At 44.3% G+C, this 15,734-nt stretch overlaps 1 protein-coding gene across 1 annotated transcript in view; it reads left to right on the forward strand.

Moving 5' to 3' along the window:
• SACM1L (SAC1 like phosphatidylinositide phosphatase) overlaps positions 1 to 15,734 on the forward strand; it is a 58,170-nt gene that overhangs the window by 26,883 nt on the left and 15,553 nt on the right. The window contains exons 7-12 of the mRNA XM_078443157.2: positions 38 to 71; positions 5,523 to 5,624; positions 8,348 to 8,433; positions 9,242 to 9,328; positions 9,818 to 9,886; positions 15,045 to 15,124. Coding sequence (XP_078299283.1) covers positions 38 to 71; positions 5,523 to 5,624; positions 8,348 to 8,433; positions 9,242 to 9,328; positions 9,818 to 9,886; positions 15,045 to 15,124 — 458 coding nt within the window. The remainder of the gene's footprint in view (positions 1 to 37; positions 72 to 5,522; positions 5,625 to 8,347; positions 8,434 to 9,241; positions 9,329 to 9,817; positions 9,887 to 15,044; positions 15,125 to 15,734) is intronic.

Genomic DNA, 15,734 nt, shown 5'->3' on the forward strand with positions numbered 1-15,734 from the left:
TATTTATTCCTAAATGTAATGTGTCTCTTCATTTCAGGTCCACCGGTTTGCTCTTCCCGTGTTACATGGCTGTATCCTTACGTAGCGTCGCTCCTCGGTTAATGTGGCAGTCTTTATGTCGGTATTTTTCATGGGGCAGATTTAGGAACAATCCCAGTTGTATGAGGAAAGCATTTTAGGATTAATCGAAATTGCTTTTGATAACAAAATCAAACCACCTTTAACATAAAAAAATCTTAGAATAGTGGTTATGCATGGGTCCCCTTCCTTTTTTCTTTTCTTTTTTTTTTTTTAATGAGCTCTTTAGACTGAATTATTCTGTCTGTTCAAGAATTCTGGGGCTGGCGGTTTAAAGGAGTACGCACACTTTGTTTTGTCTTCATTCGATTTTGTCTTCGATTTTGTCCCAATAAACGAAGTAGTTCAAAGAGTAGTTTGAGCCTGGCTATTAAAAGGAAGACTTCCCCTTCCCCTTAAAAAAGTTAGATTGAGGAACTAGGGTGACCAGCGATGTGGAGAGGAGAACGAACATGAAAAATTATATTGGTTATGCGAAATAACGAATCTGTGAGAATAGTTGCTACACAAAGAATAATGCTCACCGGGGAAGGTCTGCGCACATGCAGAATTAATCATGATTATCCAATTGTAAGTTCATTTTATATTTTTTTAATATTTACTTATTTTGAGAGAGAGCGAGTGTGTGCTCACGGCGCAAGGGCAGAGAGAGAGGAACCCAAGCAGGCCCCGCCCTGTCAGCACAGAGCCCGACGTAGGGTTCAGTAGCAGGAACAGCAAAATCATGCCCTGAGCCAAGATCAAGAGTCGGCTTAACTCTCAACCGACTGCGCCACCCGGACACCCTGTTGGTTCACTTTAAAAACTTACCAGCGACATCAGGATTAAAATAGGGAAGCAGAGTGAGCTGCCGTTAAAGGAGAAGTCTGCCACTGAGTGCCCATAGTCAGCACTGTGATTTCCCTGCAGAAACGGAGGTGATCTTTGTATCAGGTACCCCCAAGAAGTTTACTAAAGAAACAGTCTGTAGTTTATATGCTCATTACGTTAACGTGATGTCTTTAAATTATTCTTGTTATACTTAAAGCAGAAAAAGTTTGGAGGAAACATTTTTCACAGTTGTGGGAGGAAAAATCAGAAACTCTGGGGATAAAAGCTCTTGTTTACTCGGTGTCTGTGCCCCCTCCCCTTCCCCGGAATATTTCTAAGTTCTCCTAAAACTAAAATAAACAACATATCTAGGTAGCGCTTTTAGGGGTTTGGGACAGTTGTGTGTGTGTGTGTGTGTGTGTGTGTGTGTGTGTGTGTGTTTCTAAAATGAGATTGTGAATGGACAGATGGACAGCAATATCAGATGAGATTACTTTTTCTGGGTGATTTTAGAAACAGCCTATCCGCTTATTTAGCTTTAAATCTAAAGCTTTAAATTCTCCTTTGTTTAATGCAGTTTCAATGTTTGACATGCATGGAGAGAGATAGGCGGGAACAGAGGCCTGGAGGCAGGAAAGGGGGAGGTGGGAGCCACTCGGGGGAGGAGCCGAATCCAGGTTATGCCCGGCCTTGTGGGCTTTGCACTGTAACCGTGGCAAGAAACTTGGGGTTCGCCGAGAGGACTGGCATGGTGAGACGGTCACTGTGACGGAGACAGAGAACAGGCCAAAGGCAGCCATGGGAGGATACAGGGGATAATTGGGAGACAGTTGCAGTAATCCAGGTGTGAGAGGTCGTGGTACCCGGGACCAGGACGGTAGCAGTGACACTGGTGGAGGTGGCCAGGTTCTAGAACCTTCTGACAAATTGTACGTGGGGAATGCAAGAAGGGGGTTTAGCATGAATCCGAGGTCCATGGCCAGAGTAAGTGGAAGGGAGCCCTCCTCTGGAGTGTGGAAGAGCCTGGAGGCGGGAGGGAGGCCAGAGGGTCCGGAGTCCCACTGGGACGCGCTGAGCTTGAGGTCTGTGTGGCTTCTAAGTAGGGGTGTCATGGAAGCAGATGGATTCAGGGACTGGCCTCTGCGAGGGAAGTTCACGTTGGAGATGTAAATTTGACAGTCCTCTGGGCACAGACGGCATTTAAAAAGCCACAAAGCTGATGAGCTCATCGGAAGGAATACGTGTAGAGAAGAGAAAAGGTCTTGGAGAAACAGAGAAGGTGGCCTGAAGGGAGTTCTAGAGAGCGAGGAAATGCTAGAGCCACGGACTGTAGGCCTCAGTGAGCACAAAGGGCCTGTGGAGTGGGGGCGTCAGTGTGAGGGAGCGCGAAGGGCGGGAGAAATGAAAATGAAGCAGCCAAGGCCAGTGAGGAAGAGGGGACCACGCAAGTGAGCGCGGGGTCCCCGAAGCAAGTGAGAAGACCGTCTGCAGGCACGGGGGTCGTCGGGTGCTGGTTGGTCAAATACGGGCATTCGAGAGGGACCTTATGTACCTGCTTCCCCCACTCTCCTCCCCAAATGGGAGATGTTACCAGCTGCCGACGAGAAGGATTTGGAGAAGGGGAAAACGGAAGAAGGTGAGAGCACAGTCACACGCTGCAGTGACGTCCGTGAGCGTGTGACAGGTGGAGGCTAGTGCCCCGGCCCTCTGCCATTGTGGATGGAAAGCAGACGTGTGTACGCGAGTGCTAGTTGGCAGACAGGTGTGGTGGGAGCACGTGGGCCTGGCTCTCATTCCCCCAGAGGAACAGGAAACAGTGGCGTGAGTGGAACGAGAGAGGATTGTTGCAGGCTGAGAAAGTGTGGCATGGGCACCCGAGTGGCAGTGGATGGCCCGGGGCGGAACTCACTGATAAGGACCGGAAGGAAGTAAACGTATTCACGTGGTAGAAGTTACATCATGGTGATGAGATGCTGTATGGTTTTTACTTTCTCGTTTCTTCTGTGCTCTCTGGATTTTCTAAAGTGTATGTAGATTTGTCTTGTAATCAGAGGAAATGATTCATAAAGCAGTCAGTCGTATTCTATGCTACGCTTAGTTCTCTAAGGGCAGGCTCCTGTCTGACTCATCTTTGTGCCCTGGCCCGAAATAGGGAATGGGTGAATGAGGGAAAGAATAAATACTGCCTCGGATTCTTCTTTGGTGCTGTGGGTTCTAAGGAAAAGTGAATTGGGAGCTCGGAATGAGTCAATGTTAATGTCTGATGGTATCAGGTCAAAGAGAGGGATGAATCATTAGGAATTCATACCGCTCGTGTCCCTCAGTACCATCATTTTGAAAGTGACTTGGCATTCTCTTGTGAACTTACCAGAACTTCCCCTATGCCTACCCAGTAGCTTTATACCAGGAGGTGTTTACGGGAGTGTTCACAGCACCACTTACTAACCTAACGTGAGTTCCGTCAAAGAAGAGTTAGGGCTTTCGTAGTGTGGTCCTTACAGATGGCGCAGGGCACTGAGGAGGAGGGGACTACTGGCTCACGCGGTCCCAGCATGAATCTTGGGAACCTACTGGTGGAAATACGGGCTGAAGTTTATCAAGAATGTGGTGCTTTTTTATAAAACGCAAATATAAGCAGGCCATGTATTCTTAAGTCACGGTCGCGGGTGGTGAAATTAAAAAGGCAGGATGGAGGGGTGCCTGGGTGTCTCAGGTGTCCAACTCTTGATTTCAGCTCAGGTCATGAGCTCGTGGTTCGTGAGATCGAGCCCCACGTCAGGCTCGACATGTCTCACGTCTGTGCTGGCAGCGTGGAGCCTGCTTACTTCTGGGCAAGAAGATACTTGGATGAGTTGGAGAAGGAACAGATAATTAGACTCAGGGTTTCGGTACTGTTCTGAAGTTGGACGGTAAATTCGTAGATAATTTGAGTCAAGTTACATGTTAAGAAAGTGTTACCTATAAAAAAGAAGCATGGGGCAAACCCAAATAAATGAGGAAGGAAGGAAGATAAGGCCGTTGAGACGATGAAAGAAGCCTGTCTTTCTGTTACCCGTACAGACAGATGAAGCATTGGTAGAGACCAAGAGTCAGAGTCGTCCTTTAGAGAACTTGGCACTTCCTGATACAGTCAGATGACAAGTATAGCCCGTGGCCTGGCAGTGCCGTCCCCACGTCCGGATGCAGGGACGTTTGCCGCCCCACCGATGCCAGCTAGAACCGGAAGCGGCCTGGACAGTAGGACGGACGAGCCAGTGCAGCCAGTAGGCACGCGGTGGATGGAACACGGCCGTAGCAGCAAGCGAGCCGCACGCGTGTCGTGGAACAGATACGGCGAGCCCGGAGAGCATACGCAGGAGAGTTCCTTTTATGTGAGAAGGGTTAAAAACTATCCGCCTCAACCACGGATCGCTCGGTGCAGAGCTAGAAAGACCGGCGAGGGAGTGATGGGCTGAGTGGGTGGTGGTCCTCACTTGGAGGGCGGGACGCAGGGGAGCTAGATGCAGGGTGGGGGTGACTGACCGCTCTGGGTGCTTGGGGGTGCCGGGGGCACACGCGTGGGTGGGCGTGTGCGTGTATGTGATGGTTTTTGTGACGCTCAGACATCCTTCACTGCGATCGGCCATGTTGGCCAATTCTAAGCATACGGTTCAGTAAGTGGCATTTCATTCATAATGAGGAACGAAGAGCATCAGACCATCTCCTTCAGCCCAAGCGCAAGTCCTCTGTCCCTGAGGCAGTAGCTCCCCAGACACGGCTGTTTTTGTAAATACCTCGATACACTGTGCATTTTTTTCTCTTTATTGTATCTCCTAATAACCCCGTTTTAACGGAAGAGGTCCGCCCTCTCCAGAAGCTCCTTCACCCTGGCCGTGAGGTGGAGAGGCCCGTGCCTTGGGAGTTTGCAGGGGTGGAGGCCTCTGCACGGCCGAGCGGGAGCGAGCGAGTGTCCGGCACGTGCCATTGCTGGGTTTGTTGGGGACACGGTTTTTATGTTAGGAAAAGCTTTTGAGGGAGCTGCTCTCTTTCCATCTTCCGTTTCACTTTTCCTGTTTTAAGGAAAAAGTAGAGTCAGAGTGTGTTGGTGGATAATCCTTCATTCACAGTTTGATCTGTAAATCTTCACGGGCTTACCGTTGTGGGTACTTTATATTCGTAATTAACGAATAGGACGTATTTTTGTTTTTCTTTCAAATTGCAGTAGCCAGGTCCCCCTTCCCCCCCTTTTTTTTCCCCCATTTCTTACTTGAAGGCAAAACTATTTTAAAGTTAGGTTTTTCATTCAGGGTAGGTTTTTTGGTGATGTGGGTAATACTTTACTTTTAGAAAGCGGCTGAGGTTAGCAGGGAAAGGAAATCATATTATTTAAATAGAAACAGTGTAATGAACCACTTAAACATACTGTCTGTATGTCCTTGTATTTAGGCTTGCTGACTTGACCAAACTTCACAACTGAATAATACAGTGCTAAAGGCTCGTGAATATTCACGAAGAACGCCAAAAGAATGCATATTTGTCACCCTTTTTTCTCCTAAAGATGGAGCCGTTCTGGCTAGGGTAAATAGACTCAAATGTCACCTGGAAATAATGCATATGATTTCTATAAATGTTATATTTTTCTTAATGGAGCTAAGTTATTACTATGCACTCGTGTTCTATTAACGGAAAATACTTTGATTGGATTCTCATCTCGAGGAGGAGTTGTTTCAGAGCTGGTGTGCGCTATTATGTAAGAGGTGAGGTTAACTTTGTCAGCGTGATTCAGTACCGGGTGGTATCTATCCCTCATCAATGTTTTGTCCTACGGTGACTCGAATGTAACCTTTTGTATTCTGTTTTCATCATCATTTGATAGCCTCACTGAATATTTATCTCCTGCTTCATTATAATAATTAGGTAGGTCTTCTGGGCTTTACCCCAGCTACTGTAGTTACAGCGGAGATGTTAAGGAGACCCTGTAGGCTGCTTCTTACCGCTTTGAGAGGAATTGTTCCTGTTATTTGCCGGATGTCTGAAAGCCAGCTGGACTCTGAGTAGTTTTCAGTAACCTAAACTCATGTCAGAAAGTATTTTCTCCTAATTGCTTTTGGCTCCTTTGCATGCATAAAGCTAGACCTTTGACCTTATGCCTGCAACTTTAAAGATTTACGTTTGGAGCCTTTAGCCCCTAGGGTTTGTAGTAGCAACATGCTAATTTGCTTAAACCAAGCTTTTAAAAGCTGCATTGAAAATTAGGGACATTACGAAAAGGAGTTTCTCTGACTCGTCTTATTTATTTATTTTTTTTTTATAGGCCAGGCTATATCGGAATGAAATCCTATGGACCATTAGATAAATTGCACAAGTTTTAGGCCAGGAAGTTGTCAAGGTTATTCCCTTATTACGGGTGAAATAGCAGAAGAAAGGCACTTAGTAAGTGACCTGGCCAAGATCGCAGAACCAGAATTGGAGTTAGCGACTCCTTCCTGAGTAGATTGTTTTGGATGGAGACGTATGTTGAATTAAAAATTTTGAGCAAGTAATGTATTCACGTAGTTTAGGTATCAAAAAGTATACGCATATATGCAGCAAAAAACATTTCTCATTTTTTGAGCCCGTCCACTCGATATTCCTCCACTACCAGCCAATCAGTTGTTAGTTCCTGTTTATCCTTCCAGATCATTTGTTACGGTTGTATGTTCTCCTTCTCCTCTTATAGACATTGATTGTATGCTCTGCCCGTTTTCTTGCACCTTGTTTTTTTCTGTTTTTTAAATCTATATGTCTTAGAAATCTTTTCATAAAGGTCTGCCTCCCTTTCTGTCTCTCTCCTTCCCTCCCTGCACCCTAACCCCTCCATGCACACCAACCTCACTCTCATTTCTAAAAATATTCCTTGATGGGAATTACGGAAAGAACCAAGTATACGATGCTTCTGACAAGTAATTTTAGCAGGTATTGAGTTCTTAAAAAAAAAAAAAAAAAAAAATGAAAAAGCCGGGAGGCACGCCTGGCTGGCTCATCGGTGGAGCAAGCGACTCTTAATCTTGGGGTCATGAGTTCGAGCCCCGTGTTGGGTGTAGAGATTACTGAAAAATAAAATCTTAAGAAAAAGTGTTGAGAAAGCATTTCACTGCCAATTTGATTCAGTAATTTTGTCCCCATCAATATTAACAAAAACAGCTACCTCACCTCAAAATGTTGTTTGATAAATAGATCAAATAGAAGGGACATTAAGAAATATCTGAGGTGGTTAAAAATAGATCCGATAGGATATTAAGAAATATCTGAGGTGGTTAAAAATCTATTGATTAAAAAAAAATTTTTTTTTAATGTTTATTCATTATTGAGAGATAGAAACTGAGCATGAGCAGGGGAGGGGCAGAGAGAGGGGGAGACACAGAATCTGAGGCAGGCTCCAGGCTCCGAGCTGTCAGCACAGAGCCCGACGCGGGGCTCGAACTCACCAACCGTGAGATCATGACCTGAGCCGAAGTCGGACGCCCAACCGACTGAGCCACCCAGGCGCCCCAAATCTTTTGATTTCTTAATGATAACTTGGTAATTTGAGTTCAAGACTAGCTTGAAAGTTGCCTTTACAAGCTTTTCATAATGAAAATAGCGTATGTAAACGATTGTACAGGAAGGTTTCAGGTAATCGGATGGACTAACTAATGTCAAGACTAAACGCTTTGGAGCAATGCTTTTCAAACTAGGCTTTGTGGGTATGTTCATGAAGTTACAGGGGTTCTGGCACCATACAGGTTTTGTGTTTTCATTTTGATAATTAAAATCATTGTAAACGCTTGTTGGACCCTTTGCATTATTACAATGAAATACTGTCAACCTGATGACCCACATTTGCATTTGCTATTGTAACTTTCAAAATAGTTTTTTTCAAACTGGGATCTATGGACATACTTTCAGGGGTCCTTGAAAATTTGATTTTTAAAAAAAATTTTTTTAACATTTATTTATTTTTGAGAGAGAGAGACAGTGTAAGCAGGGGAGGGACAGAGAGAGAGGGAGAGACACAGAATCTGAAGCAGGCTTCAGACTCTGAGCTGTCAGCACAGAATCCGACATGGGGCTCGAACTCACGAACTGTGAGATCACGACCTGAGCTGAAGCTGGACACTCAACTGACTGAGCCACCCAGGTGCCCCAGAGAATTTGTTTTTTCTTGAAAATATTTCTCAAGTTTGAAGGACGCTGTTTTAGAGGAATTGTGTATGTACAAACAACTGACACATTAGTGACCCACTTCACCTGTTTATTGATAGGTCGTTAATACCCCCCTTAAGCCTGTTCAAAGGAGTGAGCCGCTGGTAGCTTTCTGATCATGGACCATGTGTATGTCTGAAATTTATTTTTACAAGTACTTTCTCACTAACTAGAGTCGACTTAATTCCTTCCAAGTTAAACTGGATGTGTTTCTTACGTCATAAGTATCGTTAACTTTAACTTTTTTCCAATTCAGGAATTGATTCTGAAGGCCATGCAGCCAACTTTGTAGAAACAGAACAAATTGTGCACTACAACGGGAGCAGGGCTTCTTTTGTGCAGGCAAGTGGCAAGTGGATGTGTCTGTGAGGCAGCCCGCCAGCTGCTGCTTTTGCTTGGATCGTAATCTTCTGCGCTGTTGTTGAAATTGCCCTCCTCCTTGCTGCTTTTTAAAGCGGCACCATCTACAATGTGGAAAACGTTCACTCAGTACAAGCTACTCCATTAACCTGGCACTCACCTGCCCTTGAATCCCGAAGGAGAGGGGAGGGGAGGAGATTCAAAGGTTACGGAAGGCGGAAGGCGAAAGGCGAGCCTCCTATCTGCCCCACCCTCCAGACTTCAAGGCGCTGGTGATGGGGCCCCTGCCCGTGTGATGGCTTTTCCCACCCTGCACTTCTTCGTGGGACAGCCTGTCTCTTGTTGTCTCCTTGTGGGGTCATGGGTCATTTGCTGCTCCAGAGGAACAGCAGTGGCTCTCAGGCTATTCACAGGTTCATGAACTACTCATTGGGGAATGAATACAGCAGTTTTCTGGTTTTATCATAATACCATATTCTGTAAGACCTAACTTACTAAGTTTTACTTGTAGATAAATTGATTTATTTTAGAGTTTAGGGGAAACAGAACTGTTTGCTGCCCAGGGACCAGGTACATAAAACCAAGGAGAAAAAGTCCTTTCCGAATACATTCCGACAAAATAGGAACTCGGGGAGTAGGCAAGTTCACGGACTCTTTCATGGTTGTAGGTTGTATTTAATTTTTTTTCCTTTGTAGTCAGTGACACACACGCGCCCCTGACAGTAAGTTAGCTGAGACAGGTGTGTGTGTGTATTTTCATATTTTCGTATTTCTCTCTCTTTTCTTTTAGACTCGAGGATCAATACCACTTTTCTGGTCTCAAAGACCAAATCTCAAGTACAAACCGCTACCGCTGATCAACAAAGTAGCAAATCATGTGAGCATCTTCTGTGCTTTTTTCATTGGCTAAAAATAGGAGCTGAGTGGCATCATAGTTTGCATGTGGAGCACATATTTATTTCTTGCACGTTGGAATTCAGCATCTCTGCCGCCTCTTTCCTGGGTTCTGGCGCCCAGTGAACCTCTGACCCACAGGCTGTAGGGACGGCCTGTTGGAAATGCAGAGAACAAGCTGATCGAATGGGATGGCAAATTTAGATTTTTGAGCTCTCGTAACATTTGCCGCTCCGTGCTGTTCCGAGTACCTAGTGTATTCTGTTTGACGTTGTGCGCAGAACGAGAGCATAGTATTGCAGCTCAAAATTGAATGGCTTGGAGTTAGTTTATCACACGGTATTTAGGGGACCTGGTCTCAATCGTAGTGCCATTCTCTTGAATATACAAATGGACGTTTAAGGAGATCCTTTAAAAATTTTATAAATGTTCTTATAATCTGGTAAAGTGTGTAACCCTTTTTTCTTTCTAGATGGATGGTTTCCAAAGGCATTTTGATTCACAAGTTATTATTTATGGAAAACAAGTAATAATCAATCTGGTATGTGTCTTCCATGTTTCTTGGGGGAACAAAACAAAAAACATCTTCAAATATGTAACATCTATCATTATAACTGTTTTTAAGTGTGCAGTTCAGTGGCATAATGTGTTTTACGGTGTTGTGCAACCATCACAATTGACCGTTGCCGGAAGTTTCCGTCATACCAAACAGAAACTCAGTATCCATTAAACAGTAACTTCCTACGATCCTGCTCCCGTCAGCCCCTGGTAACTGTTGTACTTGCTCTCTCTCTCTATTTTCCTATTCTAGGTACCCCACGTAGGTGGATCATATAATATTTATTCCTTTGGCTCTTGTTTCTTTTACCGACTTAATGTTTTTAAGGTCTGTCTATCCATGTTACAGCACGTATCAAAATTTCTTTCCTTTTCAAGACTGGATGACACTCCATTGAATGTACCATATTTCGTTTACCTGTTTATCTGTGGATGGACGTGGGGTTGTTTCTGCATTTTAGCCGTTGTGAATAATGCTGCTCTGAACCCTGGTGTGCAAGTATGTAGTTGAGTTCCTGTTTTCAGTCCTTTTAGGGCTACACCTAGAAGTGGAATTGCCGGATTGTATGATAGTTCTACGTTTAACGTTTTAAGGAACCGCCGTCCTGTTCTTGACCGTGGCTGCACGTTTTACATTCCCACCGGCAGTGCACCCGCATTCCAGTTTCTCCACATCCTTGCCAACACTTGGATTTTTCAGGATTTGTTTTGTTTTTTGATTATAACCGTCTTTATGGGGGTGGAGTGCTATGTCATAGTGGTTTTGATTGGCATTTCTCTGGTGACTAATGACATTGAGCACCTTTTCATGTGCATATTGGACATCTGTAGGTCTTAGGAGAAGCATCTTCTCGAGTACTTTGCTCACTTTTAATCAGGTTGTTGTTTTTGTTGTTTTGTTGAGTTACGGTAGTTCTTTATATATTCTGGAACGAATCCCTTCGTAGAGATGCTTTGCAAATATTTTCTCCCATTCTTTGGGTTGTTTTTGAGAACTGCTAGTTGTAGGTCTATTCAGATTTTGTTTTTTCAAGATTAATGTTTTGGTAGATTGTTTCTAGAAATGTGTCCATTTCATGTAGTTGTCCAGTTCATTGACATACAAATGCTCATAGAATTCTCTTATAAACCTTTTTATTTCTTCAGAATTGGTAGTAATATACTAGAATCATTCCTGATTTTAGTAAGTTGAGTCTCTCTTTTTTTTCTTGGTCATTATAGCTAAAAGTTTGTCAATGTTGTTGATCTTTTCAAAGAACCAAATTTTGGTTTCAATGGTGTCTCTCTGGTTTTCTGTACTTGATTGTATTTATCTCTGCTCTAATCTTTATTTGCTTCCCTTTGCTAGCTTTGAGTTTCATTGGCTCATCTCTTTCTGGTTCTTTAAGGTGAAGTCCTTGATTTAAGGTCTTATTTTTTTAATGTGTATGTTTATAGTTGTAAATTTCCTTTGGTATACTGCTTTTGCTGTATTTCATAAGTTTTGGTATATTTTCAGTTGTCTCCAGTTATTTTTTAGTTTCTCTTGTGATTTCTTCCTTAACGTAGTGTTTAAGAGTGTGCTGTTTAATTTCCACGTATTTATGAAATTTCTAGTTTTCCTTGTTATGAGGGTTAGTTTCATTCCACCGTGATCAGAAAGCATACTTTGTATGACAGTTATTTTAAACATAGTTAAGACTTGTTTTGTGGCCTAAACATAATCTATCTTGGAAACTGTTCATGCATGCACACTTGAGAAAAATGTATCTCCAGTGGTGTTTTGGGTGGAGTGTTTGTTTGCTGGGTCTGATTTGTCTGTGGTGTTTAGCTTCTCTGTTTTCTTATCGGTCTTCCGTCTGGTTGTGCTATCCATTGTTGAAAGGGAGCTGTTGAAATCTCTAAGTGTTATTGTAGACATGTTTATTTCTCTCTTCAGTTCTTTCAGTGTTCCTTCATGTTTTTGGGCTCTGATGTTTGGTGCATATATATCTCGTGTGAATTGACTCTTTTGTCACTATATAGTGTTCTTCTTTGTCCTTATAACAGGTTTTGACTTAAAGTCTATTTCATCTGATGTTGATAGAGCCACCCCTGCCCTGTTTTGATTACTGTTTGCACGGACTATCTTTCCATCCTCTCCTTTTCAACTAATTTGTGTCTTTTGATCTAAAGCGAGTGTCTCGTACAGCATATGGTTGGATCAGATTTTTTAATTCATTCTGTCTGTGCCTTTTGATTAGAGAGTTAACCCATTTATATTTAAAGTAATTACTTATTTGTAAAGACTTATTTCTGCCATTTTGCTCTCTGTTTTCTGTATGTCTTTTTTTTATCCCTTGTCTCCCTCCATTACTGTCTTCTTTTGTGTTGAAGTTTTTTGTACTTCTGTATTTCGATTACCTTCTCGTTTTTTTTGTGTGTATATTCTACAGATACTTTCTTTTTGGTTACCGTGAGGATTACATATAATGTCATGAAGTTATAATAATTTAATTTGAATTGATACCAACCTGACTTCAGTTTGCTTACAAAACTCTACTCCTGTAAAGCTTTGTCCCTCCGCTTTATGTTATTAATGTCTCACATTACATCTGTTTCCTTTTTGTTCCCAGTAACATAGATTTATAAATTTCTTTTAACGCATTTGACTTCTAAGTCCTGTAGAATATAAAAAACAAAACAAAACCAGACATACAGACCATTAAGGCTGCCTTTTATATTTGTCTTTGTCTTTACCTTTGTGGGAAATCTAGATACCTTCCCGTGGCTTCAGGCCGCTCTGTACGTTTTTTTCATTTCAACCTGTAGGGGACGCCTTTAGCATTTCTTGAAGGACAGTTTTGCCACATAGAGAATTTTTGGTCTCTGGGTCTCTTCTTCCAGTACTTTATAAAAGTTTATTTATTTATTTTGAGAGCGAGTACGTGAGCACAAGTGGTGGGGGAGGGGCAGAGAGAAAGGGAGAGAGAGAATCCCAAGCAGGCTCCACTCTATCAGCGTGCTGTCAGTGTGGAGTCCTAGGAGGAGCTCAGACTCACGGACCGTGAGCTCAAGACCTGAGCGGAGATCAAGAGTCGGACACTTAACCGACTGAGCCACCGGGAGCCCGTCTTTCAGTACTTTAAACATATCAATCCCCCTGCCTTGTGGCCCCCAGGGTTTCTGAAGAGAGACTGACCTGTAATCGTATTGAGAATCCCATGTCTGGGATGCATCTCTTCCCTCTTGTTGCTTTCCAGGTCTCGCTCTGTGTTTCAGTAGTTTGATTATAATGCGCTTAGCGTGGGTTTCTTTGGGCTTAGCATACTTGGAATTGGGTGATCTTCTTGGATTTGAAGATTTATGTCTTTCATCAAATTTGGGAGATGTGGGGCCATTTTTTCTCTTTAAAAAAGATCTTTACTCCTTTCTCTCTGTCTTTTCCTTCTGGGACCCCCATAATGGGTGTGTTATCCCTGGCGGTCCCCAGACATCTGGGCACTGTTCACTTTTCCCCATTCATTTCTCTGTCTGCAGCTCAGACTCGGTTATTCCAGCCACGTCTCGTCTTCCAGTGTGCGATTTGATTTTCCTCCCGTGCAAATGTGCTCTTGAACTCCTCTCGTGACTGTTTGGTCTCCGTTTTGTACTTTTCAGCTCTAGACTTACTGTTTAGCTCCTTCGAAATTTGTGTTTCTTCACTGGTTATCTTATTTTATTCATATACTGTTTTCCTGGTTTCCTTTCATTCCCTGTTTTCCTTGAATTCTGAGCATATTTAAGACACTTGTTTTAACCTTTTTTCTGATAAGTCTTCTGCAGGGGTGATTTCTGTCATTTTATCCTTTTCCACTGACTAAGCCTTGTTTTTCTATTTTTTGTGTGTGCCTGGATGTTTTTGTTGTTGAAAGTTGGGCCCTGGGTGGGTTGTAATGTGGTAACTCTGGAAGTCAGGTTCTCCTCTCCCAGGGTTTTACGGTGTTTTTGTTTTCGTTTTCCTTTCAGTTGTTGAAGGCTGTAGCAATCCATTTGTTTTGAGACCTGTCCAAACCATTTTTGAAAAGACTGTCCCCTTGTGTGTGCTCACTGAAGCCTCTGTTCTTTTAGCTCGTGTTCAGCTAGTGTTTTGACAGAGATTGCTTTGAATGCCGGGAACTGAAACAAAGAATAAAACAAAAAAGAGAGAACAGCCCGTTTCCCGGACTGTGCAGACTGGTTCTGTGCTGGAACCGTTTTCCGCTGGCTGCCCAGGCTTGCTCGAGCGCAGGGGGGTCAGTCTGAGGGGAGGGCTGTGTCCCTAGGTCTTCTCGGGCCTTTGTGAGTGTGCATCTCACCTGGGTGTACACGTGGCTCTCTAAAATCCTCCCCCTACCTGGCTGCTTTGGAAGGTCCTAATTTCTCAAAAAGCGTCACCCCAGCTTCTTTCTCAGGCTGTAGATGGTCTCTGTTATGTTTCCCAAAACTCCCTGCTCGAGGCATCTGATGGCCCGTGGCGCTCTTGTAGCCTCTGCCTCCCTCCTGCTTGTGTTCCTGGTTACGTGAGACAGAGACAAACAGGCCAGTCCTTCAGGTCAGAACAAAACGCACAGGGCGATTTGCAAACAAGGGCTGGTCCTCTCTCCGGTTGGAGAAGGGGAACTGAGAACCTGGTTGCCGTTTTTTTGAAGTTTATTTATTTTTATTTGTCTTGAAAGAGGCAGAGACAGTGCAGCAGGGGAGGGGCAGAGACAGGGAGAGAGAGAATCCCAAGCAGGCTTCACACCGTCAGTGCAGAGCCCGACGCAGGACTCGAACTCATGAACTGCGAGATCATGAGCAGAGTGGAAACCAAGAGCTGGGCGCTTAGCTGACTGAGCCGCCCAGGCGTCCCCTGGTTGCCATTTCTTAACACTTAAGATTGAGACCCTCACTGCCCCAGGGATGGGGTGGGGTGAGGGCAAGGAAAAATGGCACAAAACCGTCCCACAGTTTTGAAGAGAGCTTCTTTCTGATTGGGCATTTGCTCAGTTGCCTGTTAAACGTTTGGTTTTCCAGAGCTCCTACAAAGTTGGCTTAGCTTCTGTTGTGTCAGTGTTTCTGTGAGAGTATGGAAGCTTGGAGCTTCCCGGTCCTCCGTTTTGCCCATCTCACTCTCCCCTATTAAAGGAACTTAAAGCTGTGGTGTTTTTGCTTTTTTACAGGTTAACCAGAAGGGCTCAGAGAAACCGCTGGAACAGGCATTTGCAACAATGGTGTCTTCCTTGGCGAGCGGAATGATCAGGTACCTCCCTAGAAATCTGTGCAGGTCTTTTCAGATCAGATGTGCACGTACACGGCCTGCAGCCCCTCCCCATCCCCGCCCCCCCCCCCCCCCCCAGTGGATGCCTGAACCCGCATGCGGCACCGAAGCCCATGGGTGCTTACATATGCATACCTGTGATAAAGTTGGATACGTAACATAGCACGGTAGGAGATTAACTAAGAGCAGAAAATGCCGGTAACTAGTAATAGATCGTTAAAACAATATGCTGTCATAAAAGCTGCGTGAACGTGGCCTCTCAGAACATCTGGCTGTGCTGTGGTCGTGCTCCTTGTGACGCCGTGAGATACCAGGTGCCCACGTGATGAAGGGCGCTGAAGGTTGTGCCGACCTGACCCAAGTGTCAGAAGGAGGGCCGTCGGCTTTCGGGCCGAAGTTGGTTGCAGGGGACTAAATGCGTGAAAAGTGAAACCGTGGACGAGGGGAGACTACTGTATCCACGAGTTCGTAGCTCTTACTGGACACACGGGTGTCCCCTGCCCCCCAGAAGTTGGCTTTACACCATCTCGCTTTTACAAGAGCCCTGTTAGTACCTGTGCTCGCCAACAGAAAGAAATCCCAAGATGAGTTT

The sequence above is a fragment of the Panthera onca genome, chromosome A2, assembly GCF_046562875.1.
Source record: "Panthera onca isolate mPanOnc1 chromosome A2, mPanOnc1 haplotype 2, whole genome shotgun sequence".
Taxonomy (NCBI): Eukaryota; Metazoa; Chordata; class Mammalia; order Carnivora; family Felidae; genus Panthera; species Panthera onca.